The 27,278-nt window shown below is 42.9% G+C and overlaps 1 protein-coding gene across 5 annotated transcripts in view; it reads left to right on the forward strand.

The window, feature by feature from the left end:
- Positions 1-27,278, forward strand: part of TXNRD1 (thioredoxin reductase 1) — a 125,795-nt gene that overhangs the window by 64,719 nt on the left and 33,798 nt on the right. For all 5 annotated transcript variants that reach the window (XM_006933988.5, XM_006933989.5, XM_045062252.1 and 2 more), the window contains 5 exons: positions 410-486; positions 1,796-1,952; positions 8,745-8,852; positions 11,458-11,553; positions 15,564-15,698. In XM_006933988.5, coding sequence (XP_006934050.4) covers positions 410-486; positions 1,796-1,952; positions 8,745-8,852; positions 11,458-11,553; positions 15,564-15,698 — 573 coding nt within the window. The remainder of the gene's footprint in view (positions 1-409; positions 487-1,795; positions 1,953-8,744; positions 8,853-11,457; positions 11,554-15,563; positions 15,699-27,278) is intronic.

A 27,278-nucleotide genomic window follows, 5' to 3' on the forward strand; every position in this document is an offset into this window, starting at 1 on the left:
TTTCTTAATGGATGAGGATTTCTGCTATATCCTGTTCAAGGGATTTTTGTTTGTTTTAATTTGCTTAAACTCTTGCATTTTTTTTATTTATTTTGAGAGAGAAAGAGTGTGGGGTGGGGGGTGGGGGGCAAAGAGAGAGAATCCCAAGCAGGTTCCGCACTGTCCATTGATAGTGCAGAGCCCAGTTCAGGGCTCAGACCCACGAACTGAGATCGTGACCTGAGCTGGAACCAAGAGTCAGACACTTAACTGGCTGAGCCACCTGGGTGCCCCATAAACTCTTACGTTATTTTCTTAATGAAATATTTCTTTACAGGTCTGGAAAGTGAAATCAGAGTAGCTTAATGATTAAGTAACTTACGTGAAGTCTTTTTAATCATACTCACCTGGTATATTAATACTTTTTCAGGTATTGCTGGCAATAGGAAGAGACGCTTGCACAAGAAAACTTGGCTTAGAAACCGTGGGGGTAAAGATAAATGACAAGTAAGAAAACAATTTTATTGTGTCTTACTGAATATTATTTCAGTTGTTGATAATACTGATTAATAGTGGAGTTTTAGATTGTTAGAGTTAGTTTTTATCGTAGTTGGAGATTTCCCTTTTTAAGCCTAGAGATCTCTTCCTTCAGTGCCACTCACGTTGGTATTTTCTGTTTGTTTTATTTTGTTTTTTCCTTTTCAAAATCTAAGTGGAAGATAGGGCGGCTTGCAGTTTGTTTCTTTAATGTGCAGTGTATAGAATAAAAGAGTCTAACCCCCCAGTTAATTGCAGGCATGTGCTTTGAGCTTTACTGAATAATACGTAGATCTGAACCATGTTGAGAGCTACTAAGTTTTAGGATGATGAGTGGTCACTGCATTTCTAGTGACAGCTACAAGTATGAAAAACTTACTTGCAAGGGTTGAAGTTAAAATCCTTTGGCCTACAGCAGTAGAGGAGATAACTGAGACTCAGTGGTATCTGCTTATCTGCTGTCTGGGGTATTTCCCAATATCACCTTCCTTACAGTCAAGTAGAAACAAGTGCTGTGAATGGGAACTGCCTTGGAAGCTAAAAAATAAAGGTGGTTTTGTTTTGTTTTGTTTTTGTCCCTTCTAGGAATAACATCTCTTCTGGAGAAGAGACTTCCTAATCTTAGTGTGAGGATTTTTGTTTTACTTATTTTTTGACTAGGGTAGACAGACAGAATTGTTGAGGTCACCAATAAGATTTAGCAGACCAAATATTACACCAGCATAATAAACACGCTAGCCTATTTCCGGGGGGTCCAAAGCTTAGATTTTATATAATGGAAGCAGCTAACACTTATTCTGCACTTACTGTGAGCCGTGGACCGTTGTGCTGAATATTTTGTACCTATTTTCATTTAATCCTCACAGCCCCTTAAGGTAGTCGATGGCATCCCTTTCCTTCTTACAGTGTTCTCATTATTATTGTTCGCATTAATAGGTGGGAAAATAAAGCTCAGAGATATTAAATAGCCCTCCCAACATCATAGAGGTGACAACTAACAGACCTATAGTTTAGAATACACATATTCTTAACCACTCTGTTGTTTTCTCCCAGGTTTTCTTACAGTTTTCTTATTCCAGAATTGTCTCTAAGCTTTTAAAATACTCATTTATTTTTATTTTATTTTATGTATGTAGGTATGTATGTATTTTTAAATAATACGTTAGAATGCTGCCCTTTGCTAGAGTCACAATTTTGGCTTCTTTGGGAGAAAGGGGAATTTTTTTGTTCCACTTCATTAATGGGAGTAATTGATGATTTTAACTGAATGAATTTTCAGGACTGGAAAAATACCTGTCACAGATGAAGAGCAGACCAACGTGCCTTATATCTATGCCATCGGCGATATATTGGAGGGGAAGCTCGAGCTCACCCCAGTAGCAATCCAGGCAGGGAGACTGCTGGCTCAGAGGCTCTATGCTGGCTCCAATATCAAGGTGAGCTTGTGGCTGACACCTGTTGATACTGGTTTTAGTAACACCACTAGTTCTCTACAGAGGTAGCTATGAAGTTTTCCAGGTCTTGAATAATTTAGTTCTCTTGCTGGTGGCATCCTACATGTGCTCTATTAACTGTATTCCAAACAAGACATCGTTAAGACTGCTGTGTCTTTGTGACTTTGTTATGAAAATTGTCATTCCTGGAATCACACTGGGAAAAAATGAGCTTGAGTAATCAAGTTTCAGCACTATTATTGTGTTCCATATTCTCATAATAGTTGGATTTTACCTTAATTTCATTGTTGCCAATTTCAGTATAATTTTCTAAATCTTTTTATGGCACCTATCTAGGCTATACAAGGGTTTGGGGATCTAGGTGGTAATCATGTGCAGAGCTGCTTAAACCAGAATTCAGGCTTTATTACCTTGTCCTTTCTAAAAATATGTCTTCTGCTCTTGGAATGCTTAATGTGTTATATTAATGTTTTAAAGTGATTTTTTTAGTCATTGTAGGAAATTGAAACTCTTAAGTATGTTTCATGGGACTAGATGTCAAGGAAGGAATAAATATATTCTGATTATTTTTTAAGCTTATTTTTTAGAGCAGTTGCACGTTCACAGCGAAATTGAGATGAAGATCCGAGATTTCCTGTGTTAGTCCCTGCCTGCATACATGCATGGCCTTCCTCATTACCAACATTCCCTCCCTAATTAATTTTTTGAAAGGATTCCAGGAGCATAGATTGTAAATAATTTAGTCGCTACCCATTTTTCTTGCACATAATCATCATGGGTTGATTTATGTTGGTTTCGGGAACAGAAACCTCAAAGAATACAGCTTGTCAAATTTGTGACAAGCATTCCCAGTGCACCTGGGGTTAGTTTGCATAATCGTATAATAAGACCTCATGTTTTGAAATGAACAGGATTGAGGCTAAAAAGAGTTTGAATCCCAGATTGTCTGATCATCCAGGACGTATAGCATCTGGTTCATATTACTGTTTGGGGTACATTTAACTGCTTCTTTGAGTGAGTCCTGTTTTGTGTTCATTGTTGCAGTTACTGACCAGTAAACTGAGAAAAGCGTATCTACAGATATAGCTTGAGATGCATTTGATTTGCTCTTGACCCTGTGTCTTTGTGTTTCCCTAAAGTGGAGATATTTTTATATACCGACAATAACCAAAGGGAGCACTTACAAAAATCTACTCCTAAATAAATTTGAAGTTAAAAGTAGCACAAAACTCTTGAAAACCTTGCCTGAGTGTTTGCACCCGCTTTGGACATAGACAGCCTTCCATGTGTGGGTGTGGTGCTGTATTCTGTCCTCTGCTCAGTAGAGCAGGTGTTTTCTGAGAGGGCCAGAAGCTTTTATCAACGTCAGAACTTAATGTAAGTTAAAATTAAAAGACTCTTTTTTGTTTTTTTCTTTATCTGTAGTCTAATAATAAGACAGATGCTTGACCAAATAGGATGATCAACAGGTGCTGCTCAGGTCTCTGAGTTTGAAATCTTACTGGTCTGTTCATCAGTGTAGTAAATAAAGTCGAAATGCCAGCAGGTATCAAGGTTAAATGTATTGGGGGAAATCACATATTTTTTTTTTAAGCAACTGCATAATTCCTTTAATTTCGCCCAATGTGTGTGAGAACGTTAGCACATATCAGAGAGGTGAGGGAATCCATGCCTGCCTGTCTCCCGAAGAAGAAGCTGTCTATGGAAAAGTTTAGCTTAACATAAACACCTGGCTGAGTTTAATCCCTTGTGGGATTTTAAGAGAGCCCAGATTGAATTGTGGGTGTTCGTGCCTTCCTCCAAAATTGCTGTCATCTATTCCTCATCGCTTCCCAAGAGTGTTCAGAGGAAAGGAGACAGAGTGTGACGTTTGAGTACTTGAGACAGGCCTGGTAATGTGCTAAGTGCTTTGTATGCATTGTCTCATTCAGCCTCAGGGCAGCTATGGAGATTGCTGACACAGTCCAGGGAGATTAGGTAACTGTGCAAAGTCACAAGGCTGGTAGGCAGCCAAAGCATAAATGGAAGTCTCCAGTACTGCTGTCTTTTTTTTTTTTTTTTACATTTATTTATTTATTTAAAAAAAATTTTTTTTTTATTTTTAACCTTTATTTATTTTTGAGACAGAGAGAGACAAAGCATGAACGGGGGAGGGTCGGAGAGAGGGAGACACAGAATCTGAAACAGGCTCCAGGCTCTGAGCTGTTAGCACAGAGCCTGATGTGGGGCGCGAACTCACGGACTGCAAGATCACGACCTGAGCTGAAGTCGGCCGCTTAACCGACTGAGCCACCCAGGCGCCCCTACATTTATTTATTTTTTGATAGAGACAGAGCATGAGTCGGGGGGGAGCAGAGAGAGAGGGAGACACAGAATCCAAAGCAGGCTCCAGGCTCCAGGCTCCAGGCTCCAGGTTCCAGGTTCCAGGCTCTGAGCTGTCAGCACAGAGCCCAACACGGGGCTCGAACTCGTCAGCTGTGAGATCGTGACAACCTGAGCCAAAGTCGGACGCTTAACCAACTGAGCCACCCAGACGCCCCTGTAGTACTGCTGTCTTACTCATGATGATTTATTGCCTAAGAAAGAAGATTTGGAAGGTATAGATTATAGAAGAATAGGGGATGGAATAGGAATGATGTTTCCTTACTTTTTTTTTTTTTTTTTTATTTGTTTTGAGAGATACAGAGCACAAGTGGAGAAGGGGCAGAGAGAGAGGGAGAGAAGGAGAATCCCAAGTAGGCTTTGCGCTGTCAGCCCTGAGCCCGATGCAGGGCAACCCCACGAAGCTGGGAGACCGTGACCTGAGGTGAAACCAAAAGTTGGATGCTCGACCAACTGAGCCACCCAGGCACCCCAGCCTCCAGACTTTTAAAGGATCTACCAATTTGCAAACGCCTCTGTAATGTGTTATTTTCCTAAATGAAGTGGAAAATACATCGGGAAAATTTAACTGAACGTTTTTAACAATTAATAATGATTAACATCATTTTCAAAACTTAAAAATATTTGCCACTAAATACTAAATATTCCATTCTTTAGAGAACATAAATGAAGGAATGAAAAAAAAGTTTTTATCATTTCAAAAACTGATAGAGAACAGACTGTAAAGCTGAGTCAGCCTGTGGATGATAGATATTCCACTAAGCCCTTTTTTTTTTTTTTTAAAAAAAAGCCCACTGGTAAGATACATGTACAAACTTCAAAGCACAGTGTGATGGGCACTTCAGCAGAGTGAACCGTTGTTTTCTCTTGGATCTTTTTAGAATTGCTCTCAAACACTTGAAATTTATAAAGAGTAAACATTAGCATCTTTATTATTAAGGTGCTACTTTATTAGTTAACTCAGTTTTATAGTAAATATAAAATATTTTATGGTCACCTGGCTGACTCATTTGGTAGAGCATGCAACTCTTGATCTCAGAGTCATGAGTTCAAGCCCTGTGTTGGGTGTGGAGACTACTTAAAAGATATATATATATCTTTTATATATATATTATATATATATAATAATTATATCTATATCTATATCTATATATATAATATTTTCTGTGGAAACTCTGGAGCAGCTACAGTACACATATCTTTAAAAGTTCATTAAGTTGATGGTTGTGAAAACTGCCAAGTACGCTTTCCAGATAAAAGTGTTAGAAACGAGGATTACATTTTCCAGGCTAGGCCACAACGGTCATTTAAGTCGATTGGAAACTGCATTTTGGAACCTGGAAGAAACTGGTCTTTTTATGTGAATGCACATTTCCATCTGATACACCTTTTTCTGCCTGAAGAATTTCCTTTCACAGTTAGTGTGTGTCTGCTCCTGGTGAATTCCTTTTCTCCTCTTTGTTGTTGTTGGTGGTGGTTTTTGTTGTTGTTGTTTATTTTACTTCCATTTGGGGGGGGGGGAGATATTTTTGCTGAATATTGAGTTCTAGACTTACTGTGTTTCTTTAAATATTTTAACAATTTGCCTACTATTTCTGGTTGCATAGATTCTGAACAGAAGTATGCTATCATTTTTATCTTTATTCTTTTTTTTAAAAAAATTTTTTTTTTCAACGTTTATTTTTTTGGGACAGAGAGAGACAGAGCATGAACGGGGGAGGGGCAGAGAGAGAGGGAGACACAGAATCGGAAACAGGCTCCAGGCTCCGAGCCATCAGCCCAGAGCCCGACGTGGGGCTCGAACTCACGGACTGCGAGATCGTGACCTGGCTGAAGTCGGACGCTTAACCGACTGCGCCACCCAGGCGCCCCTATCTTTATTCTTCTTTAGATTTTTTTTGTTATCAGTGATTTTTAGCAATTAACTGCTAAATTATTGTATGTCTTGGCATGCTTTTTCTTATATTTATTCTGCTTAAGATTTGTCAGGATTCTTGGATTTATCTGTTTGCCTTTGTCATCACGTTATTTTTTCCCCTCAGCCTCCAGTTAATGAATGCTGGTTCACTCAGTATTATCCTGTGGGTCTCTGATGCTCTTTTTATGTTCTTTCCCCCCACGCCTTTCTGTGCATTATTTTCTTAGAGAGCCTGATCAAGTTCAAGTCTGCTGATTTCTCCACTTCTTAGGCTATTAATTCTGTATTGTGTAATTTGCGCTTCAACTGGGTTTTTTCATCTCTACTAGTTTTATTTAAAATGTTTTCCTTTTCTCTCCTCAGGAAGTTCATGTTTTTCTCAGTTTTTTACATATTTATAGTAGCTCATTTAATGTCCTCTATTAATTCTGTCATCTATTTTTCAGTGTCTCTTTCTGTTCATTGATGTTTCTTGGTATTGGCTCACATGTTCTTGTTCCTTTGCATGTCTTGTTAATTTGGAAGGATGTGGACGTTATACGTTGAACATTTTACATTGTTGGGTGCCAGGTTTTATTGAATTCCTTTATATGGTGTTCAATTTTGCTCTGGCAGCCTGTGAAGTTACATGGAATTAGTTTTATCCTTTTGTAACTTGTTTTTAAAAGCTTTTTTAGGGCCTGCCAATAACCACCTTTTATCTAGGGCTGATTTGGTTCCACCACTAAACTGATGCCTTTTGGAGAGCTCCACCCCATTCCTCTTACTTTATGAATTCTTTCTGCTTTGGCTTCAGGGAACCGAAACTATTTCCAGTCCCATAAGGCTCTGGGGGCCTGCTGCTTACTGCTGTCCCGTAGTTCTTTACTCACCCTTGAATCCCTCCTGTGACACATTTACAGATCAGTTCTCAGCCCAAATCTCTGCAGATGTCAAGAGTTCTTTTTGTGCAGCTCTGCCCTTGGGGGCTCCGCCCTGCAGCTTCCAGCCTCCGTAACTCAGAGATACCGCCGTGGTCTGTTTGGTTTCCCTCTTGTTGCACCCAGTCCTCAGGAAGTGCTCTGGGCAGTAAACTAGAGAAATCTCCAGGCTCGCCTCATTCGTTTCCCTTCTGTCAGGATCACAGTCCGCACTGCCTGTCGTCCCATGTCTGGAAGTGTTTGTCGCCTGCTGTTTGGTGGTCTAGTTGTTGACAGCAGGAAAGTAAATTGGTCCCTGGCATACCATTATGGCTGTACGTGGATGTCTGCCTTCACTTTTGTTTTATTTTTTTTAAGTTTATTTCTATTTGAGAAGGGTGGGGGGACAGAAGATCTGAAGCGGGCTCCTTGCTGATGGCAGAGAGCCTCATGCGGGGCTCGAACTCACGAACCCGAACCATGAGATTATGACCTGAGCCGAAATTGGACACTCAACTGACTGAGCCACCCAGGCGCCCCTACCTTTACTTTTGATTCAGAATTCCAAGGGTTTATGCTCTTTTTAGAGAAAAAGAATTATATTTATTGTTTCTAGAGGGAGACACATTTTAAAGATTTTTACGCTAGTGTTTTAAAGAATGAGAATTGAGAATTGAATTTCCAATATTTTAAATGCAGAATGTTACTTATGAGGCTCACCTCTGTGTACAGATGTGACTGGTAGATTTTTACCCAATAGCATTTACAGACGTGTTTGGCACTTACATAATACCTTTTCCACAATTCACATCTGTATACTGAAGGCTCTGAGAAATCAGTAGTAGCGAAACCTGTTTGCTTGCTTAATCCAGCGCTTCACAGACTCGTTTGACTTCAGAACCCTTTAGTCACCTGCACTGTTAACATCATAAAATATGCTTTGGAAACGCTGTCGCTAACTTTTTCTGTTTCTGTAGTCTTCATTCCCGCTTCAGTGGCTGCATAATGATACACTGAGAGTATGAACCACTTTCCTGTTTGCCCTTGGGATTTGCTAATCCCAAGAGACAGCCGCTGTTGAGTGCTGCAGAGTGCTCCATTAACGCATGTAGCTTTTTCTAGACGGTAAATTATTATTATAGAATGCTAAGAGTGGGGTTCTTGGCACAAAGGTAAAGAATGTTTTTATGGCTCTTAATAGGCGTTACCTAATTGATTTCCCAAAAGAAGTCTATTAATTCCTGTCACCAAGATGAGACTCTTAGCGTCGGGTGCACTCGTATTGTTTTTGGCTGCTTGATTAAGGGAGAAGCAGTGCGCCCTTGTTGACATCGTTTGGTTGACGGACGGAGCAGGCGTGACTGGTCTTGCCAGGTTTCACACCTTTCCTGAAATGATCACATGAGTTGATGGTTCTCAGCATAATATGTCTGATATTTGGGTTTCTGACTTCCCATACTTTTGGTAGAAATTTATTAGTCTGCTTTCCCCTCCTAAGTTTGAACCTTTTTGCCATACACCCTTTTTTGGGTTATAATTTCTCCTGTTGTAACTCTTTTCTTCATTTTGAACCAGTGTGACTATGAAAATGTTCCGACAACTGTGTTTACTCCTTTGGAGTATGGTGCTTGTGGTCTTTCTGAGGAGAAGGCTGTGGAGAAATTTGGGGAAGAAAACATTGAGGTAAGTTACACCCTCCTCTGTTAAGCTACTACTACTTTTTATTCAAAATTAAAAGTAATTTCAAGCATACAGAAAGGGTGAAAAGTAGCACAAAGACCTATAATACAGACGTGTGCTGTCAACATTTTGCCCACTTATTTTATATAAACTTTTAGTATTCTTTCTTTATTTCTGTGTGTCTGTGTGTATTATTTTTTCCTCCACGTTTGGTAAGTAAGTTAAATGCCTTTTTACTCCTGAATTCTTCAGTGTGTGCTTCCCACGAACAGGGTGTTTTCTTAAGTAACCACTGTATAGTTACCCTTTTTAGGAAGGTTAAGATCTACCTTTCATTTTCCAATTCTGTCAGTTGACCCAGACTGACTACTTTTTTTTTTTTTTTTTAATTTATTTTTGTGAGAGAGAGCAGAGGAAGGGGCAGAGAGAGGGAGAGAGAGAATCCCAAGCAGGCTCCACATTCAGTGCAGGGGCCGATGTGGGGCTTGAACCCATGAATTGTGAGGTCATGACCTGAGCCGAGACCAAGAGTTGGACGCTTAACCGATTGAGCCGCCCAGGTGCCCTTCCTTCTGCTTTTTAAAACCACTTTAACTAGTTCTTTTTATTATTAAAACAATATTGCTGGAAATAGGAAAAATACAGGAAAATACAAAGAAGAAAACTAAAAATTAACTACATTTTTACCACTCTAATAACAATAGTTGAGTAGTTTTGTATCATTACCTTCTAGTAACTTTGCCACGGTCAAGGAACATGTGCAAGAAATACACTATTTGTATGTATACAATGCTACCCAAAGGGATTGCTGCTTTAAGTCATTTAGGAAAAAAGTTACCAGTAAAACCTTCTAAAAGACCAGATTTGTAAATCAGAGTAAATTTTATGACATAAAAGTCTGTTTTTTTAAAAAAATTTTTTTTTTTTTAACGTTTATTTATTTTTGAGACAGAGAGAGACAGAGCATGAACAGGGGAGGGGCAGAGAGAGAGGGAGATACAGAATCGGAAGCAGGCTCCAGGCTCTGAGCCATCAGCCCAGAGCCTGACGCGGGGCTCAAACTCACGGACTGTGAGATCATGACCTGAGCCGAAGTCGGACACTTAACCGACCGAGCCACCCAGGCGCCCCTTAAAAGTCTGTTTTAAATCTCTTAAATCTTTTTCTTATTATATGCATCAGTAGTAATATCTTGATCTAATCAGTATCACGTTAGTAACATCTGATTGTAAAAATAGTATATCCTCATAGGAAGTTTGAAAAATTAGGAAAATATAAAGAAATTTTAATTCAAGAAGAGATCGTTGCTATTAATATTTTGGCATATTTTCTTCTAGTTTTTCAAAATATTTATGTGTTTATATAGTGTATATATATGTGTGCATGTATAATTGTAGGTACATATGTCTTAATTTTTTTTTGAAGTGTGATTAAGTTATGTGCATTTAATGTTAGGTCATGAGCATTTTCCCCTAAAAACAGCATTTTAAAAAATGACTTCTGCATTTTTGGATGCTATACAATAATTTAAGCCATACTTTTATTACATTGTTTCTAGTTTTTCACTATTACAAATAGAATGATGAACATCTTCATAATTCATTGTCCATTTCTCTAGATTATTTTCTGAGGATAGATTTCTATTGAAAGGTACTTAAAATTTGAGGTTCTTAATGTATATTTCATATTTCTTGACAGGCTTTGGCTTTCATTTTATTAGAATTTGCATTTTTTGTTATAAAAGTAATACATTTCAGTTGAAATTTTGAAAATGGAAATAGCAAACAGTTACCCATAGACTAATGTCTGTAACACAGCAGTTGCTAGCAATTTGGGGTAATTTCTTTAATTATCTTTTCCCTGCATAATTGGTGTGATACTATGACACTATATTCAGTTTTGTAACCCACATTAAAAAAAAAAATTCACATTGCATTGCAACCTTGAAGAACACTATAATAGCTACATAATCAGTTAAGTTTTTAAGAGGTAGCCAACCATATATATTTTGAATTGAGGGTAGCAGTTGGAGGAGGAAAACAAATCCCTATAGTCGCCCAGACTTAAGTTTATGGAACATCAATAAAAATATCTGCATCCCTCCACCTTCTCATCTTCCTCCTTCTCTTCTTCTCTCCTTCCTTTGGTGAATAATGCCAAAGGAGGAAATGTCTTTGGAAACATTAAGCAAGGAGCTGGATAATTGCTCTAATTGTTCCTGGCACCTTGCTTGTTTCTTGCCCAAAGTTGTCATTTCTATACAAGATAGCGTTGGGTTTTTTTTTCCTTTTCCTTTTTTTTTTTTTGATGGAAGACAGCAAGTAATTACCTGGCTTCTTTCTCTCATTTGTCTGCTCTTTGTTGTTATTATTACTTAAGGTTTATTCTTCTCAGGGTGAGATGTAATTAAGGGATGAGCTTATAGCAAAGAGGCTTAACCACAAGTTTAAGGTCATTTACCTTCTACCAAATTCCTGTTTATTCCATGAATTTTATTCTTTAATGAAAGTAAGTATCAAAGAGCCTCCAGTGTTTTCAAACCACACGGGGTGTTTGACAAACATGTTTCTTAAGGTAATGGGTCTCAATTGTGTTTGTATCTTTTTAGGTTTACCATAGTTACTTTTGGCCATTGGAATGGACGATTCCATCAAGAGATAACAATAAGTGTTATGCAAAAATAATCTGTAATATCAAAGACAATGTAAGTGAAATCCTCATTTAATCCTTTCTCCAGTAATTTCATTTTTTTACCATGTGGTTCTATTTTGATCCCATGATATACATTGCATTCCTTTCGTACTTTACCTGTTGGTCTCCCCAGCTGAGTGGACATTATCTGAGGGCAGGGGTCATGGTGATGCGCTTGATCTCCACTCAGTGTCACTGGCACAGGGCTCTGCCCTTGGTAGGCAGGCAGGCAGGCAGAACTTGCGGAGTGAAGACCGCAGAGACGATTTGAGAACTGATGTTTGTGTTTATAAAAGGAAAGCAGTGAAGTCACTGTCTAAAAATGAGAAGATATAAACGGAGTTACACAAGTTTGTATCCTAAGCAGCTGGCACTAATGAGGAAAGTGTAATAGGAAGAGCTCTTAATTGGGTTCTGGTTTCAGATTTTGTTGCCTGCCGCTGCATGTCAACCAGTAGCTGAAGGCCTGTGGCAGACTCCTTGACCTCATAGGGTTTGTTTCCACACCTACACGATGATTGAGTAAATTGTTGGTTTTCAGTCTTTGTTTTTCCTTCTCTTTAAGTTTAATTCTTTTTGAGAGAGAGAGAGAGAGTGCGAGCGAGCAGGGGGAGGGGCAGAGGGAGAGAGAGAGAGAACCCAAGCGGGCCACATGCTGTCAGTGCAGGGCCTGATGGGGGACTCGAGCTCCACAAACCACGAGATCAGGACCTGAGCTGAAACCAAGAGCCAGACACTCAACCGACTGAGCCACCCAGGCGCCCCGTCAGTCTTTTTTTCACTGCTGTCCCCATTTTATTTTATTTGTTAAATATTTATTAAGTAATTTCTACACCTAACATGGGGCTTGAACTCATGACCCTGAGGTCAAGAGTTGCATGCCCTTCCCACTGAGCCACCCAGGCAACCCCCCCTTTAAAAAAAAAAATTTTTTTTTAATGTTTATTTATTTTTGAAGGGGAGAGAGACACAGAGTGCGAGTGGGGGAGGGGCCGAGAGAGACGGAGACCAAGAATCCGAAGCAGGCTCCAGGCTCCAAGCTGTCATCACAGAGCCGATGCAAGGCTCGAACTCAGAAACCACGAGATCATGACCTGAGCCAAAGTCGGCCACTTAACAGACTGAGCCACGCAGGCGCCCCGTCCCCATTTTATATTGTAACTCATAACACATGTATGTACACATCTTTCGAGAAGCGGTATTTCTAACTTCGTTGGGATCTTACCTTTTAAAAAAAAATCCTGAGTAAAAATGTAAATGGTGCTAAAGAATCCATAGTTAAAAGCCCAATAAACTCATACTTTTCTTATTTTGAGATTTGAATATAATTAAACCATGTGTCCTGTTTAGAAACTACTATTCCAGATAGTAGTACAGGAAAGCCTGGATCCTTTACAACATAGCTCATCCTAGATGCATTTAATAAATGAATGTACTGAGACACAGTTGACGTAAAGAACACTTTTATGCAGTTTTTTTCTTTGCAGACAGAAGTTTTATTGAAAGTATTTGTATGAGCGTATACGTTAGCTATCATGCTACTGTGGACAGAAGGGGAAACTGATGTTCTCGCTGGCAGTCCGATCTCTGCCTCTAGCAAGAGCTGGTTCAGTTGCGTGTAGCAGTCAATTGAACCTCCACATTTTCCTTCACACCAAGCAAATTTGTTTTAACTGTATGTAGTTCTTTGGTGTTTTTTCTTTTTTTTTTTAAGTTTATTTATTTTTGACAGAGACAGAGTGCGAGCATGAGCCAGGGAGGTAGAGAGAGAGACAGGGAGACACAGAATCCGAAGCAGGCTCCAGGCTCTGAGCTGTCAGCGCAGAGCCTGATGCAGGGCTCGAACCCATGAGCCGTGAGATCGTGACCTGAGCTGAAGTCGGACGCTTAACTGACTGAGCCACCCAGGCGCCCCTGTAGTTCTTTGGCCTTTTTTTTCACTGTTGTGTCATTTGTTCAAGTAACACTTTTTAAATATGATATAAAGAGTAGTTTTCACTATTAATGAGCCCAATTAATTAAAATAGTCGAGGCCATAAGTAGGGTGGTCTTACTCTCAGCTATTTTCATTGGCAAAGATAGCATTAGAAAAGATGAACACTTGTCATTGTTCTTTGGTCATGAGCAATCTTTTGTTTTTTTTAAGTGTATTTATTTTGATAGAACATGTGAATGCGTGTGAGTGGGGGAAGGGCAGCAAGAATGGGAGAGAATCCCAAGCAATGCTTCGTGCTGACAGTGTAAGCTCAAAATCATAAACCGTGACGTCATGACCTGAGCCGAAACCAAGAGTTGCTCAACCTACTGAGCCACCCAGGCACCTTGTCATGAGCAGTCTTAAACAAAAGCATGCTTCGGGAACTTGACCATGCTTGGGACATATGCTTTATTCGCTTTGAGTCAGTCATTTCACAGTGTCTACATGTGCTTGGTTTTTCCAGTATTTAGTATCTGCTAGGCTTTGCTTCTTTTTGTATGCTATTCTTTTTTTTAATATGAAATCTTTAACATTTACAGAAAGATAGGGAAAGTACCTACCACCCAGATTCAGTAATGTTTCCCTCTTGAAAGAGGGAAACCATGACAGGAAATGTTTATTGAGCACTTACTATGTACCATGTACTTCTTAGAAATCTACATGGTTTCACTTAATTAATTCTTACACAGTCCTGTGCCGCATGTGTTGTTGTTATTCCTGTTATATTGATGAAGAAACTGAAGCGCATGCAAGTTAAGTAAGTGTGCTCAGGCTACTTGCCTAGTTAATGGCAGTGGAACTCAGTCCCAGGCAGTGTTGATCCCATGCTATTAAGCATTATCCTATGCCTGTGTAATCTTTTGTATTCCTTCTCGATCCTGTACTCCTCACTCCTTGCCCCAGGGGCAACACTGTCCTGGAGTGTCTCCCCTGTTCACGGTTTTATGTTTGCTCCCCGTTAAATATTATGCATTGTGGTTTAATTAAGAATGGTATCCTCAGCTAAAAAGACAAGCCTGCAACTTTGATATATCTCTTTCTTTGAGATCGACTCATATTATCAGATGCAAATCTAGTTTATTTTCAGTGCAGTGTGTTTTGTGCTTTATCCATACGCTAAACCCCTGATTGGCAGGATGAATAATGTGAGAGTCCATCGTGGAATATATTACCGTACTTTGGCAACTGTTTTCCAGGCAGCGATTGAACCCTAGATAAGGCTCTGCACCCCACAGCCTGAGTTGCCTCATCTGTGATGAGGAGATTGGACTAGATGATATAGCTCAGTCATCAAAATCGGAACATTAGGATGCATCAGATTTCTCTGCCCTTGGCAGAGGTAGCCAGAGTCGGATATAGAGTTTATTCAAAGTAATTTCCATATACGTATTTCAGAATTGCCAAACGTTTCTCTATTGGTTTCAGAAATGTTTTCAGATTGGAGGCATCTTAAGTCTAACTGTGCTGTCTACCCCCAAAGCCTTAGTTAAAATGATTTTTAAATTTAAATGACTGCTTTTCTTTATTTAATTTTTGTTAGATTTTATTTATTTATTTTTTAATTTTAAGTAATCCCTACACCCAGCATGGGGCTTGAACTCCCAACCCTAAGATCAACAGTCGCATGCTCCACTGACTGAGCCAGCCAGGAGCCCCTAAATGGCTGCTTTTAAACGTTCCAGCTATCATAGATAGTCTATCTGGAGCCTTGAGACAACCAAATAAAGGAGATGAGGACCCATCTGCCCCTTTGAAAACATTTTCCAGAACATTTTGGTGCTTATGGAGTTGCATACGTGTTGGCTTTTAATGATCTTCCCCCTCATCGCTCGAGGCCGGCTCTTGTCTCTTCCCTCTTGCTTGATGTAACCACCACACTCTGTGGGCCCATGTTGGAGTATCTTCAGCCCAAATCGCTTTTGGCAACTGTAAATACAAGTCTTTGATCATTTCTGAACAGGGTTTTAGAATACACAGGCTTAATACGCTAGTCTGTTAAGGGGGAAAGAATCAGTGTGACCGTCTTCCTTTATTTTATATCTTAGGAACGTGTTGTCGGCTTCCACGTACTGGGTCCAAATGCTGGAGAGGTTACGCAAGGCTTTGCAGCTGCACTCAAGTGTGGACTGACCAAAATGCAGCTGGATAGTACCATCGGGATCCACCCCGTCTGTGCAGAGGTGGGTCACCTGGGCGTCGACAGCTCTGTTGAAAAGTGCCCGTCGCCTGGCTGGCAAGTGGCGGGTGTAGCACTCTGAACTGAAGCTGGGGTCTTTCTGCTACAGTGCAGCTACTTCTGTGCATCCTTACAGTTCAGCTCGTGATTGGGTACCTCAAAAAAGCCTTGGGTCTAGAAACCATTTTTCCTTTTCCAAATATTTTTCGTTCCTGATGGGAACTAGATAGTGGTAGCATGCTATTATATGGTAGGAATGATGGTGGGGATTTATTTACAGAGATTCAACCTTTTATCGCGTCTCCTCAGTTATTTTCTTTTTTTTTTTTTTTCAACGTTTATTTATTTTTGGGACAGAGAGAGACAGAGCATGAACAGGGGAGGGGCAGAGAGAGAGGGAGACACAGAATGGGAAACAGGCTCCAGGCTCTGAGCCATCAGCCCAGAGCCTGACGCGGGGCTCGAACTCACGGACCGCGAGATCGTGACCTGGCTGAAGTTGGACGCTTAACCGACTGCGCCACCCAGGCGCCCCTCCTCAGTTATTTTCATGGCTGGCAGCGACTGGTGCCATTCATACCCGGAAAGAGCTTCAGTCCTAGGTGTCTCAGAGCCATCTCGAGGCTAAAGGATGTTGTCTGCCTCTTTAGCTGTTGGTGTCAAAGGATGAGATTTGAAAGTGATGCTTTTATTTATTTTTTTAAAAATTTTTAATGTTTATTATTTTTGAGAGAGCGAGCACAAGCCGGGAGGGGCAGAGAGAAAGGGAGACACAGAGTCCGAAGCAGGCTCCAGGCTCCGAGCTGTCGGCACAGATCCTGACGCAGGGCTCGAACTCATGAACTGTGAGATCATGACCTGAGCCGAAGTCGGATGCTTAATTGACTGAGCCACCCAGGCGCCCCGAAAGTGATGCTTTTGAAAGATGAAGCAGACAGTAGAGCTGGAAGTCGACCGCTCTGGGCCTGTGGGTGTCCGTGTTTCTTCATGCTCGTCTGGGGTCATGCCAGGGTTGAATGGTGTGCTGCTTACTGCCACGTAGGGCTCGCGAACCACAAATGTGTCTCCTTTGGAGACTGGTGAAGGTTGGGGGGAGGTAGCTCATATGAGTCCAGCTTAGGATACGGACTTGGAAATTGTAGCCGTTGCCTGGCCCCCACCGTCCGTGGTTTCCAGGGCGTACGTGTGCGCACACGCACACAGGTGTGCACGTTCCTGCCTGATTTTGTCCAGGAGCTCGTTAACTGGTTGGTCTCTGTTCTTTTTGCCCTTGAACAACTGAAGTCTTTGCTGAGCGTGTGAAATGTCGGCTTTACGACCTGGAAGAGGGAGGGTTTTGGTTTCCTTTGGCTTTGCCTTTCCTGTGGTCAGGGGCAGTGTCTTCCTCTGTGTTCATATGCACCTGGCTAGGGTGAAAGCACACAGTATGAACAGGTCTAGTGACCAGCGCGTTATTCACAGAAAACTACTCTTTTTGTGAAATAAAACTAAACTTTTAAAAATGTGACCCCAAATTGAAAAGAGTCTAGATTGAAGCTCTTAAAGAATGTACGGTGAATATGTCTTTCGTTCTGTGTAATGACTAAGGCTGTCTCTGCCTAGGGAGGGAACCAACTAGCCTCATTTTTTTCAAAAACTCTTTTAGTGAGAACATTAGTGTACGAACTCCACTCGTCTAGGGCTTATGTGACGAAGTGCCACACACCGGGTGGCCCTACCACAACAGAACTTGATTCTCGCTTAGTTCTGGAGGCTGGAGGTCCGAAATCAAACGTCGGTAGGGCCATACTCCCTCCCATGGCCCTCGAGAAGACTCTTGCCTGGCCTCTTCCAGCTCGTGGTGGTCGCTGGCAGTCCTGGGCCTTCCTTGGCTCGCTCCTGCATCCCGGCTTCCTGTGCGTGGCCTCACCTGCTGCATGTCTGTGTCTGGATTCCTTATTAGAAGGACATCAGTCATTGGATTAGGGCCCACCCGAATCCAGCCTGACCTTATTCAAATAAGGTCCTGTTAACAGGCACCCGGGGTGAGGGCTCGAGTGTATCTTTCTGGGGGACTTAACCCACAGCAGTGAGTATACTTACAACTTCAGAAGTCAGGCCACCATACTTAAAAACGACAGCAGCCATCTCTGACATGGATGAAGAGACTTCTCAGCTTGCGTATGTGAGCGTCTGACTTTTTAAATCTGAACTTAGCTGTCGGTGGGCTGGTTAAAAGACCGACTCCCACCGTCCGCACAGGCAGCGGCCAGCGGGGTGGCGTCGGGCGGGTTGACCGCCGGCCGGGCGGGGAGATGCGCCGAAGAGGCAGGGCTTCCCGGAGCCAACCAAAGGCCTCTCCTCCTGGATACACCTGGCACATCCGGGGACCTTTGTGAGTCTCTGCTGCTGTGCATCTCCATCAGTCAGTTCCCGTATGACTGTGAAGCTTGCAGACTGAAAGTTTCACTGCTTTGACGGGGCTTAAAAAAATTTGTTTCTCCAAGCTGGTGGTTGACGAATGAGAGGAAAATGGGAAGCTGTCTCACTCCGTGAACATGTTTGTTGTGCGATTCTCTGTGTAGCGCTGTGCTGGGCGCTTGGGGATACAGCAGGGATTTAGGATGAGGTCAAGAAAGAGCAGGAGGCAGCTGCGTCCAGGGCCAGATGCAGTGGAGCGTGACAGGTCCCGGTCAGGGAAATCCAAAGCGGTGTCTGGAGGAGGGAGTTCTCGTCTGAGACAAGTAAAACGTGCTGGTAGAGAGCCAGTCAGAGGGAATAGTAAACACAGGGCCTCTGTGGGAGGGATCGCGTTTCTTCACGCAGCTGGAAGGCCCTCAGCACTGCTGGAGCTTGGAGAGCCCAGAGAGAGGTGAAAAAACTATGCTAGGAAAGGAGGTAGGAAGGTCGGTGGCCTTGTAAACCGAGGCGGGGTGTTTGGGCTTTATCCTGGGGCCTTGGTGTTCAGCCGAGAGAAGGTTGGATGGGGCAGGAGTGCCGTGATCAGACGTGCCGTGAGGAGAAATCCCTGGCAACGCTGTGGCACGGGACCTCGTGGGCCAGAGAGGCACATGCGGAAGTAAGGATGTGGTGCCGGCCTGAACTGGGGCAGGTGGGGGGGGGGGGGGGGCGGCAGTGGGCATCGAGAGGCCCTGGTGGATTTGAGAATTTGAGAGAGAACTAGGAGGTGGGCTTCCCTGAAGTGGGAGGGGGAGGGTGTGGGAGTGAAGTGGGGAGCAGTAGCAGAGAAAGCAGGGTCCGGGGGAGTCATGCTGGCTGTGGCACTGATGTCCTGTGTGTCAGGCACTGTGCTCTCTGCGGAAGTGCTTATGCGAATTCCCCTGGGAGGGGGGGGCGGGGGGCAGTAGTATCTCCATTTGACAGATGAGGGAGGACCCTGGGGACAGAGGGGCTGAATAACTTGCCCACGGCTCTCCAGCTTGGAAGTGGCACAACCAGGATTCTAACCCAGGCAGTCTGGCTCCCCAGGCGCCCGCCGCTGTGTGAATGATACTCCACTCGTAGGCCCCTTCTACGGCATTTGACACGGAATTTAAAAAGTGGCAACATGAGCGTGGTGGAGACACAGCTGGATTGTAGTCTCAGCAAGATCTCCGTGAACCTGGCCACAGCACCCAGCTTTTCAGGCACCTTAGTCTCCATGTTAACTAAAACAGAGGTGACGTCTAAGTCCTAGGGCTGATGAGCAGTGCTGTGCGGAAAGTGTTTGGGAGAGTTCCTGCACCCGGTACTGGTATTGGTGGTATTTCATTATAGAAGATGTGGCTTCAGTCAAGGTGATCATTACAGTGTTTTCTTTTTAAATGTTTGTTTATTTATTTTGAGAGAGCGAGCGTGAGAGATCTCATGCACTGTGAGTTCATGACTTGAGCCGGCATCAGGAGTTGGACGCTTCACCGACTGAGCCACCCAAGTGCCCCTACAGTATTTTCTAAGGGGGTTGCAGGGTGTCCTGGGAAGGGATGCATAGTTTGAAAGCGCTCCTCTCTGGGGCGCTTGACTAGCTCAGTCAGAAGAGCATGTGCCTCTTGATCTTGGGGTCGTGAGTTCAAGCCCCACATTGGGGATAGAGATTTCGTAAATGAATAAATAAAAACTTAAAAAGAAAGAAAGAAAAAGCTTCTCTGGTGATTTGTTAAAAAATTTATTTAGGAGCGCCTGCTGCCTCAGTCGGTAGAGCACACGACTCTTGATCTTGGGGATCGTGAGTTTGAGCCCTACATTAGATGCAGAGATTACTTAAAAATAAAATCTTAAAAAGAAACGTATGTAAACTAAAAACAACAACAAGAACAAAATAATTCATCCATTTCTCCCACCCCCCACACCCGCCTCTTGCAACCATCAATCTGTTTTCTCTGTGAGCTTGTGTTTTATGTTGTTTGTTTTTGTTTTTTGAGAGAGAGTGCACATGAGTGAGGGAGAGAGACAGAGAGAGAAAGAGAAACAGGATCTTAAGCAGGCTCCACGCTGAGTCTGGAGCCCAACACGGGACTTGATCCCATGACCCTGGAATCATGAGCCGAAGTCAAGAGTCAGATGCTCGACTGATTGAGCCACCTAGGCGCCCCTGTTGTTTTGTTTGTTTTCTAGATTCCGCATATAAGAGAGCTGCTATAGTTTGTGTTTTTCTCTGTCTGACTCATCTCACTTAGCATAATGTTCTTGAGGCCATGCATATCGTTGTGTGTAAGTGGCAAGGTTTCATTCTTTTTTATGGCTGGCTAGTGTGTGTGTGTGTGTGTGTGTGTGTGTGTGTGTGTGTGTGTGTATGTGTATGTAACACACACCACATTTTCTTTATCCATTGATGGACATTTAGGTTGTTTCCATATCTTAGCTATTATGCTGCAGGGAATATGGGGGTGCAGATATCTTTTCAAATTAGTGTTTTGGGGGGGATATATATCCAGTAGTGGCATTCCTGAATCACATTCGTAGTTTTGTTTTTAATTTTTGAGGAACCTCCGTGTTGTTTTCCACTATCTGTGTTGTTTTCCATAGTGGCTGCAGCTAACTTGTATTCCCCCCGACAGTGCACAAGGGCTCCCTTTTCTCAGCATCCTCACCAACACTTACTCTTTACTTTTTGAGACTAGCCATTCTGACTGGTGTCAGGTGGTATCTCATTGTGGTTTTGGTTTGCATTTCCCTGATGATGAGTGATGTGGAATATCTTTTCGTGGCCATTTGGATGTCTTTGGGAAAATGTCTGTTCAGATCTACCTATTACTTAATTGGGTTATTGTATTTTTTGCTGCTGAGTTATACATTTTTTTTTTATGCCCCTCAGTATGAAACCAGATTTTGAAAAATCAAAATGTTCTGACCCTTGACTATGGAAATACTTTTTTTTTTTTAACTTTTTTTTTTTAACGTTTATTTATTTTTGAGACAGAGACAGAGCATGAACGAGGGAAGGTCAGAGAGAGGGAGACACAGAATCTGAAACAGGCTCCAGGCTCTGAGCTGTCAGCACAGAGCCCGACGCGGGGCTCGAACTCACGGACCGCGAGATCATGACCTGAGCCAAAGTGGGCTGCTTAACCTCCCAGACGCCCCTGGAAATACTTTTTAAAGCTTCTTGATTGAGGGAAAGTGAAATTTGACTTGTAGGGAATTTTTAGGGACTCTTTTTCTCCGTGTTAAACGGTGGGTCTAGCTTGGGCAGTAATTGGATATGCTACTGGACCCATTGGTTTTTTTCACGTCCAGCCTCATGCTGTAGGGAGGTGGCACACAAAATGCCCCCGGAATGTTTGTTACTAGTCCACATGAGGTATGGATGGAAATGAAAAACGAAGGGTTAGAAACTTTAAGACCTATTTGACAGTATCCGATCTTGGCTTTTAATTTTACGTGCCTTTTAAATTTCATTTTCTAATACATTTTTATTGAATTTCACAAATGTTGGTCCACGGGATGGATTGGAAGTAATTTAAAAACTGGTCTGAGCACTGTTTTCAAGTGTTCAGAACCAGCCACAGCTCCCCTGGCTGGCTGTGCGTTGTTTGCGGAGCAAATCGCTCGAGTGGTCTTCATACCGTTTTGATAAAATAACCTGGGCAACTGAGTGATCTGTGGTTCTGAGGAGTAATTACTTAGAAAAACCGACAGATTCATCAGTTGAGGAATTGCTATAAAAGGAGGAGAGAGTACTCTTGTTATGAGGACTGTGGTGTCAGTACAGGTGGCGGGGGTGGGGGGGTTGTAACGCTTGGAGCATCAGTAACGCATTAGTGCTATTCAGTGTGAAGGTAGGGTGGTGATAATTTATTCTGGACTTCTGAGCAGCAGTAATTGAATAGGAAACTGATTGCACATCATTTAGAGTAGTAATTTCAGCTAACCAAGTTTATCCGTAGGGGAAAAGTAATAGCTCGAGAGGAGAGAACGTTAGAAAAGACCCCTGTGAAATGTTTTTAAGTGAATCTTAGTGCCGAACATCGGAAGTTTTAATTATCAACATAATTGTGGCCTAGAGTGGAGGGTCTTGTGAGGCTGGGAGGTAGTGGCAGACCGGAATTGAGGTACAGCAGCCCTTGACCTTTGTAAGTGCTCTTTGTGTTGGGTTAGAAAAGCATGAAGAGGCAGTCTCCATGCTCATTTTTAAAGTATGTGTTTTATGAAAATTTTTTTTCCTTTTATTTTATTTTTTTCTTCAACATACGAAATTTATTGTCAAATTGGTTTCCATACAACACCCAGTGCTCATCCCAAAAGGTGCCCTCCTCAATCCCCATCACCCACCCTCTCCTCCCTCCCACCCCCCATCAACCCTCAGTTTGTTCTCAGTTTTTAAGAGTCTCTTATGCTTTGGCTCTCTCCCACTCTAACCTCTTTTTTTTTTTTTTTTCCTTCCCTTCCCCCATGGGTTCCTGTTAAGTTTCTCAGGACCCACATAAGAGTGAAACCATATGGTATCTGTCTTTCTCTGTATGACTTATTTCACTTAGCATCACACTCTCCAGTGCCATCCACGTTGCTACAAAGGGCCATATTTCGTTCTTTCTCATTGCCACATAGTACTCCATTGTGTATATAAACCACAATTTCTTTATCCATTCATCAGTTGATGGACATTTAGGCTCTTTCCATAATTTGGCTATTGTTGAGAGTGCTGCTATAAACATTGGGGTACAAGTGCCCCTATGCATCAGTACTCCTGTATCCCTTGGGTAAATTCCTAGCAGTGCTATTGCTGGGTCATAGGGTAGGTCTGTTTTTAATTTTTTGAGGAACTTCCACACGAAAATTCTTAAAACAGCTATGTACAAATAAAATCTTATAAGAAATTGACCTCATTAGTTTTCTCATCTAGACCAATCAACAGTGGCACATGCTTTACCATAAGCATGTTATTGGTACAAGAAGAATAACTAGGAGCTCTTTTTTAAAAAATCTTGCATTTTTGATGGGTTTAGGTTTTTTTTTTTAAGTTTATTTTACTTATTTATTTAGAGAGAGCGTGTGAGCAGGGGAGGGGCAGGAGAGAGAGGGAGAGGGAGAATCCCAAGCAGGCCCTGTGCTGTCAATGTGGAGCTCGGACCCATGAACCCCATGAGATCATGACCTGAACCGAAACCAAGACTTGGATTCTTAATGGACTTGAGCGACCCAGGTGCTCCCAATGGGCTTAGTTTTCTATCCAAATCTACCAGTTCTATTTCTAAAATAATTCCTGAGAAGTAAAACTTAAGCTTGTAAAGTTTCAAAGACTGTTACATATCTTTGCTTAACAGATGAGTGTCTTATTATTTTTTTTTTAATGTGAATCATTCATATTTTCTCCTGGCTTCATTTTTGTAATGTTTTAAAATACTGTCCGTCGGGTCTGCATTTTTTAAGGTGAGGATGATAAGGTGCCGGTGCAGGAAGTAAAGAGGCGTTGTCACTGCTTTAAGGTTGAAACGGACCGGGGACTTTTCTCAGCAATGTTCCTTCTGTCCATAAAAGTATTTTCTCCTTTTATTCAGAGGTAGTTTTGGTGCTGGTTGTTATTGCTTTGACTTGCATAAGTGAAAGTGGCCTTGATTTCTTGTACTTTTTCCTCTTTGTATTAAAAACCAGGAAAGCGGTTATTTCTCAGGAATCAAAGGGGTGGCTGACCAAAAGGTTTGTCCAGGTGTGCCAACAAGGATACGGGCGCTCTGTGAGTCTTGCATCCCCTGGGGACTCACCTAGGCCACGGCCTCCAGTCTTACTAGACGCTTAGTGTGGCTGCCAAAGCTTGGCCTGCATGTAGGGGAGGCTAGAAACATACCAGTGTTTCCCTCTAGCTTGCTTGGTGTGGCCAAAAAGGTTTGGATCGCAATCTTAATTATACTCAGTAGCCAAATATGTTTCTAAGTTTGATTAACTGAACACAAAGCCTTTTTATGTTTTCGTGACTGGGCGATACGGATGGACAGTGTGGGTGACGATCTGGGTCTGTTCCTCACCGGTGCTCTGTGGGCATCGTGGATCAGCTGCGACCCCACTCCTATGCCGCTTTGCTCCAGGCCCCACTGATGAAAGCAGCCCCTTCCCGGGGCGTTTCTGGCTAAGTGGCAGAGGGGAAGGACATGTAAAAATGCGTGCCTTGGTGCTCAGGATTTTCAGAAATGACACATCCCACTTCCATACATGTGTCCCCAGTCAAAGCAAGCCCTGGGCCCCTAACATCTAATAGGGCAAGAGTATATAATGTGTGGTCTACACAAAAGGTCTTCACAGAGAGGTGAAGGCACTCTTATGTTTTGGAAACTAGCAAAAGTCTCAGAGGAGTTCAGTCAGAATTATAAAGACAGGAACTAAGTGTCAGTGTTAACACAAAGATGAGATTTGACAGAGGAGTGGGATCAGACCTCATAATTGATTACTTGGCAGCAGCAATGGAGACAGAAGAATTAAGCATTAATTCCGGATGTATGGCCTGGTAATGGCATTCACCAAGGAGCCGGATTAAGGGTTCGGTCTTGGACATGGTGAGGTTGACGTGCCATCCGGGAAGAGGTGTTCGTTAGGTCTTACTGGCGTGTAGTTGAGTAGGGACACGGTGGCTGGGGAGATAGTGGATTCATCTAACTGAAAGGGAGAGGTGGGCTGAATGAGATGTGTGATGCGAGGGTGTCCGGGGGGAGCGCTGGGGGTGGATGCCCTGGGCAGCACCTTCCGGCCTCAGTGGCAGCATTTGTGCAGCACACTAAGTAGAACAGGTGGCTGGGCTGCACGGCCCGCCTTCCGGGGGCTCAGCCAGCCAGCCCGTCAGCTCGGGCAGATGAGCATCCCAGAATGCCTGGTGCCGTGGTGGGGGGCGGCCACAAGACAGGGATGTGGGCACGGTCATTCTTACGGGACAAGAAGAGGAAAGAAGGAGTTGTCAAAAGAGAGGTGAGGTCGACGACGAGGGCTACAGAAGGCTGTGCGCGGGGGAGAACCGCAAGGTGCCTTCTGGGTTTGGCGGCCGGTGAGTCCCTGATGAACCACAGGAGAGGTGCTTCGTTGGCCTGGCGGGGATGGAAGCCAGATTTCAGTGAAATGAGGGATAAAAATAGATGATGAGTACTGGCAGCTTAAGATTGTGTCTGTAAAGAGGATAAGAGACGGTGGTGGTAGGTAGAGGTGATCCTAAGGTTGAGGGAGGATTGTTTTAGGATAAATGCAGTGTGAGCCCTTCTAAATGCTAAGGAGCAAGAACCAATGTAAGGCAAGGTGAAGAATCAAAAGGTGTGGGTTCAGGTGATGTGTGAAATGAGAAGGTGAGGGGATGGGATCCAAAGCCCAGCCTGGCAGAAGGAGGAGTTATGGAGGAGGCAGGAGGGGCTCGCCCGGGGTGGTGAGCAGCAGGCAGGTGATGGTGGGAAAATGTGTTACCCTTTGTTACGTTTCCCTGAGCTGGAGGAACTTCCTTTAACATTTTTTGGTAGTAGAGGTCTGCTGGTGACAAAGTCTCTTAGCTTTTCTTTGTCTGAAATGTCTTTATTTTGCTTTCTTCATGGAAGGAAGTTCTAGGTTGACAGGTTTTTTTTTTGTTTATTTAGCACTTTGAATCTGTGCTTTGTTGTTGTCTTCCTCTAAAGAGTACTGAGTTTTGTTTTTGTTTTTGTTTTTGTGGTTGACCGTTAATGTCCTTGTGCATCATTTGATCCTTTGGAAACTTGTTTTTACGCTTTGTTAGGGTGGTTTAGAGTAGCTTTTATTCTGGCGCTAGTAGTGCTTAGCCCTATTTTTATTTTATTTTATTTTATTTTATTTTTATTTTATTTTATTTTATTTATTTATTTTTTTAACGTTTATTTTCTTGAGACAGAGAGAGAGAGAGAGAGACAGAGCATGAGTGGGGGAGGGGCAGAGAGCAAGGGAGACACAGAATCACAGAGCCCGACGCGGGGCTCAGACTCACAGACCGTGAGATCATGACCTGAGCCGAAGTCGGACGCCCAACCGACTGAGCCACCCAGGCGCCCCAACCCTGTTTTTAGATGTGGCTTTCTAGGGTCTCTACTGATTGCTCAGAGAAGCCTCTTGACTCTGGTTAGTGAGAACTGGAGCATCTCCCAGCCCTGAGTGGGTTCTGGTGGTGGTCAGCTTCCAGCTCTCTGTCTGGTGTTGTGTCTTCTCTGGCTTCATGGAGCCCTGCCCTCTAGGTGTGCACAGCTTGGTATTCAGCCAGAGATGAGGGGACAGCTCTTCCTCGGGGTGGCTGCCTCTTGGGAATTTGACCCCCCAAATCCCAGCCGCCTCTCCCTCCCCAGCCTCCACTCTGTCTCTTCGAGTCCCGGAGATGTCTGTGTTCTCTCCGGGTCCTTCCTCCTACTGCACCAGGGTCTCGCAGATGCTTCCAGATGGAAAGCCAGGCCTATTGAAGGCTCATCTTGTTTGTTTCTCTTTGTTAGGGAATTACAGTCACTGCCTGTTGTCTGGTGTTTTGTCCAGAGAGCTGGTGTGGTACCAATTACTCCATTAGATCAGGAATGAAAATCTGTTTCTAAATGTATAGAAGTATTAGGTTTCTAAAAATCTTGACTGTAGGCTTCCTATTTGGTAAAACTACAAGGTAAGCAACTGATGGTAGCTTACCATCGGTAGACTTCCAGACTTTGGATTGGGCCAAGAATTCGCAGTGCATTGCCTGCATTGGCACTCCACAAGAAATTCTACAGTGTGGTGCTTGGCCATACCTGCATTAGAACGGATCAGGCCATTTGGGACTCCTGCTAAAAATAAGATTCCTGGGCCCTACCCTAAATCTGCCATATTAAGATCAGTATAATTTCTGTGTGTTTTAATCAATGTGAATAGACTTTGTTCACCAAAGTATGAGAATCATTGTTTTTGTATAGACCCTCTTGCGCAGTAGCCAGTAAAACAGCTGCCTGACGATGTTAAGGCTCTAAGTCCGTAAGCACTGAGTGTTTGTAAGGATGTGACACGAGGTGGTCTCATCAGTCACTGCAGATGAAAGCATCAGTTGGTCAGGCACCCTGGGGATCCAGTGGCCTAGAAGTGACGCATAGCCTCCAACCCATCAATTGTGTGTCTAGCTCTGGGTGCAGGGAGACGACGGGGACATCACGGAGCCTGTCGCAAACAGCGTATCAGC

Source organism: Felis catus, chromosome B4 (genome assembly GCF_018350175.1).
Source record: "Felis catus isolate Fca126 chromosome B4, F.catus_Fca126_mat1.0, whole genome shotgun sequence".
NCBI lineage: Eukaryota > Metazoa > Chordata > Mammalia > Carnivora > Felidae > Felis > Felis catus.